General features: G+C 44.7%; 1 protein-coding gene across 1 annotated transcript in view; it reads left to right on the top strand.

Annotated features, from left to right (window-relative positions):
• Positions 1-3154, top strand: part of LOC310801362 (macrophage colony-stimulating factor 1 receptor 1-like) — a gene marked incomplete at its 5' end in the record, with an annotated part of 16574 nt that extends 13420 nt beyond the window's left edge. The window contains 3 exons of the mRNA XM_083665356.1: positions 905-1004; positions 1186-1294; positions 1610-3154. Coding sequence (XP_083521482.1) covers positions 905-1004; positions 1186-1294; positions 1610-1837 — 437 coding nt within the window. The 3' untranslated portion in view covers positions 1838-3154. The remainder of the gene's footprint in view (positions 1-904; positions 1005-1185; positions 1295-1609) is intronic.
• Positions 3155-3702: the final 548 nt, after the last annotated feature.

The following is a 3702-nucleotide window of genomic DNA, read 5'->3' as shown; positions in this document are numbered from 1 at the left end:
CATCGTATATGGAATGGAATGTTCTGGATGTATGTATGGAATGGTATTGTGGGTCACACTGTTACATGATATAACATACAGTACCAGTCAAAAGTTTGGACACACCTTCTCATTCAATGGTTTTTCTTTATTTTTATTATTTTCAACATTGTAGATTAATATTGAAGACATCAAAACTATGAAGGAACACGTATGGAATTATGTAGTAAACAAAAAAGTGTTAAACAAACCAGAATATAGTTTATATTTTAGATTCTTCAAAGTAGCCACCTTTTGCTTTGATGACGGCTTTGCACACTCTTGGCAAGGTGTGTCCAAACTTTTGACTGGTACTGTATGTACTAAATATACATGTTGGGTTATTGTATACAAGGAAGGATTAGACAAGCCTAGGATTCGACAGTCATCCTCAAAGCCATATTTGCAATGGGACTGTTATATTGAGTGATGATGGTTCATATCACAGGGGCTATCTGTCCATTCTGGACACCACCAGGGGAGGCTGGTGGAGGTAGAAATCAGAGGACGGGCTCACTGTAATGCATGGAACAGAATCAGGAATGGTATCAAACACACATCAAACACACTCCTGATTCCGTTTCATCCATTACAATGGGCCCTGTTGTCTAAGAACATGAGGTGGAGTCCAGGGGAGGCTGGTGGAGGTAGAAATGGGAAGGACGTCCCCATTTCTATCTCCACCAGCCTCCCCTGCACCTCCCCTGCACCTCCACCAGCCTCCCCTCTACCTCCACCAGCCTCCCCTCTACCTCCACCAGCCTCCCCTGGTGTTCTACCTCCACCAGCCTCGTGTTCTTGGCCAGCAGGCCTGAGGTGGAAGGTGGAAGTGTGTACCTGTAAAGAGCCGTGCTGAAGCAGCGTGTTGTGTTGTGTCCGTCTGCAGGTAAGAGCCCGTACCCGAGCGTAGCGGTGGACACACGCTTCTACAAGATGATCAAAGATGGCTGCCACATGTCCCGGCCGGACTTCTCCCCTCCAGAGATGTGAGTAGGAGGCTGTGGGGGTCCTGGCCGGGGAACGGGTGGGTTTGGGGAGCGGGAGACCTGGGTTCAATCCCCACTGGTTACAGCCTCTGTACCTGACCCAGGGTGCTCTCCTCATACCTCCCTCCTCTCCCCCCTGCCCTCACCCTCCTCTCCCCCCCCCCCCCCCCCTCCCTCTCAGGTACTCCATCATGCAGCAGTGTTGGAGTCTGGAACCGACAGAACGACCAACCTTCAGCACCATCGGTCACCTCATCCAGGGTCTGCTGCCTGCTGACTACACTGACCATGTAGGCTGAACACACACACACACACACACGTACACACACACACACACACACACACACACACACAGACACACACACACACACAGAGACACACACGCCTGCACACACACACACACACACACATATACACACACACACACACACACACACGCGTGCACACACACACACACACACATATACACACACACACGCGTGTGCACACACACACACACACATCATCATCATGATCATCATCACATTATCGTTTTTAGAAAACAGAGATTGGCGGAAATCCTAATGTTTGTAGTGTGACAGTGTGCTCTATGTCCTCCCCTGTAGCAGGCCTACAGGAACATGCAGGAGGAGACTCCAGAGGAGCAGCAGAGAGGAGGAGAGGAGAGGGGGAGAGGAGGAGGAGGAGGAGGAGGAGGAGAGAGGGACCCAGGAGACACCTGGGAGGAGTGTGTTGATCAGGTGAAGGTGTGTGAGTGTGTTGATCAGACCATGAACCAGGAGGAAGAGGAGCAGCCTCTGATGGTGAAGATCAACAACTATCAGATCTGCTGAACGCTCCTCAGGCCGAGAGCCACACAGGGAATATATGAGAATATAGAAAGAATATGAGGATATATGAGATATATATGTATATATAAATGATTGGCCAGGTCCTTCTCAGGATCTATACAATCAATAATGCATGATGCAATACATTATCAATCCACTGCCAGTCTTCTACCAGGGAGCACGTTAGTTTACCTGTGTACAGGATATCATGTTTGAGTCATGTAGAAATGTATAAAGCTGGTGCCAGAAGGCTCCAACAACAAAACATTGATATGGATGATTATGGATGAAGGCTTTGAGGACTTGCACAAAGTTTCTTTTGTACAGAAAATTTCTTTTAAGGTCTAGCGTGTTCTTTTGTGCATTGCCGCCCACTCTGGCCACACAGACACTTACATTTGGAAATACATTGTGCATATCCTTGTCAACAAACAAAATGTAACATACAGTACTAGTCAAAAGTTTGGACACACCTTCTCATTCAATGGTTTTTCTTTATTTTTTATTATTTTCTACATTGTAGATTAATATTGAAGACATCAAAAAGTGTTAAATAAACCAGAATATGTTTTATATTTTAGATTCTTCAAAGTAGCCACCTTTTGCTTTGATGACGGCTTTGCACACTCTTGGCAAGGTGTGTCCAACCTTTGACCGGTCCTGTAGCTACTCAAGGCCTCAACAGCAGGTTTTTTAGAAAGCGCTTTGGACCAAAACAGCTCTTCACTGCTCGTTGTTCATCATGTGACCTCATTGGTTGTTGCTGATTTATCACGGCCCTTTTAGAATTCTATCAAAGCTCAGAACGACAAAACCCTAACCCTAACCCTTTAACCCTAACCCTAACCCTAACCCTTTAACCTTAACCCTAACCCTTTAACCCTAACCCTAACCCTTTAACCTTAACCCTAACCCTAACCCTAACCCTTTAACCCTAACCCTAACCCTTTAACCTTAACCCTAACCCTTTAACCCCATGGAGTACAGATACACTTCATTCATGTTTCTTTACCAAGTGTCTTTTGTACGGCCTATAATGCTTAACATGACTGTGAGCTGGAACTGTGACTGTAGACAATGTACTTTTAAAATAAACGGACAATTTAGCCAGTGAGATAACTTTCCAGTATTCAGGAATAAGTCGATGGGAGTGGGCAGACTGTTCAATAACCTGTTCTGTTGGATGTTTCAGCTTTACTGAAACAAGGCAGGTTTACAGCAGAAGCCTGGAATCATAGTAGCATTACGATGTTGGACAGCTAGTTTTTTATGTATGTGTTTGAACAAAAAACAAAAAAAATAATGTGTAACCATGATCAATAAAGCTAAATAATAAATGTGCATTTACTGTATGCCTTGAATGCCTTGAATGAATGTTGAATGAAGAAAATTGTCATTTGATCTAACTGGAAACACACTGTGTGTGTAAGAGTCTGAATTAAATAAGATTCTCAAAGACCAACGCGGCTCTGGGCAGTTAGGCTTTCTTGAGGAAGTCTTCGGAGGGCTCATATGAACTCAAAACCTTCGTACGTACGGAACTTTGCCTCGTTTGCATTTTTTTATCTAGGAAACGCAAAACCTCTTATTTTTACTACCAGGAAGTTCCAAATTTGCCCTTTTTCTTGCAAACACAGAATCTAGTCATTGTGTAAACAGCCAGTTACTTCTCCTGTGAAACTATTTTGCAATCTTGGACCAGATGGTGTGTAGCCCCTGGGAACCACAGCATATAACCACTACAGTGGCAACATGAGTTATGCTGGGTTCTAGCCAGTCAGTAACTATAGCAATGGCCCTTTATGACACCTACTGGTACTGCTACTGCCATTGGATAAAATGGGGCAGCGTAAGGTGAGTGAAAACAA

This window comes from Argentina silus, assembly GCF_951799395.1.
Source record: "Argentina silus genome assembly, chromosome: 2".
Taxonomy (NCBI): domain Eukaryota; kingdom Metazoa; phylum Chordata; class Actinopteri; order Argentiniformes; family Argentinidae; genus Argentina; species Argentina silus.
This window is presented reverse-complemented; position numbering and strand designations above follow the sequence as displayed.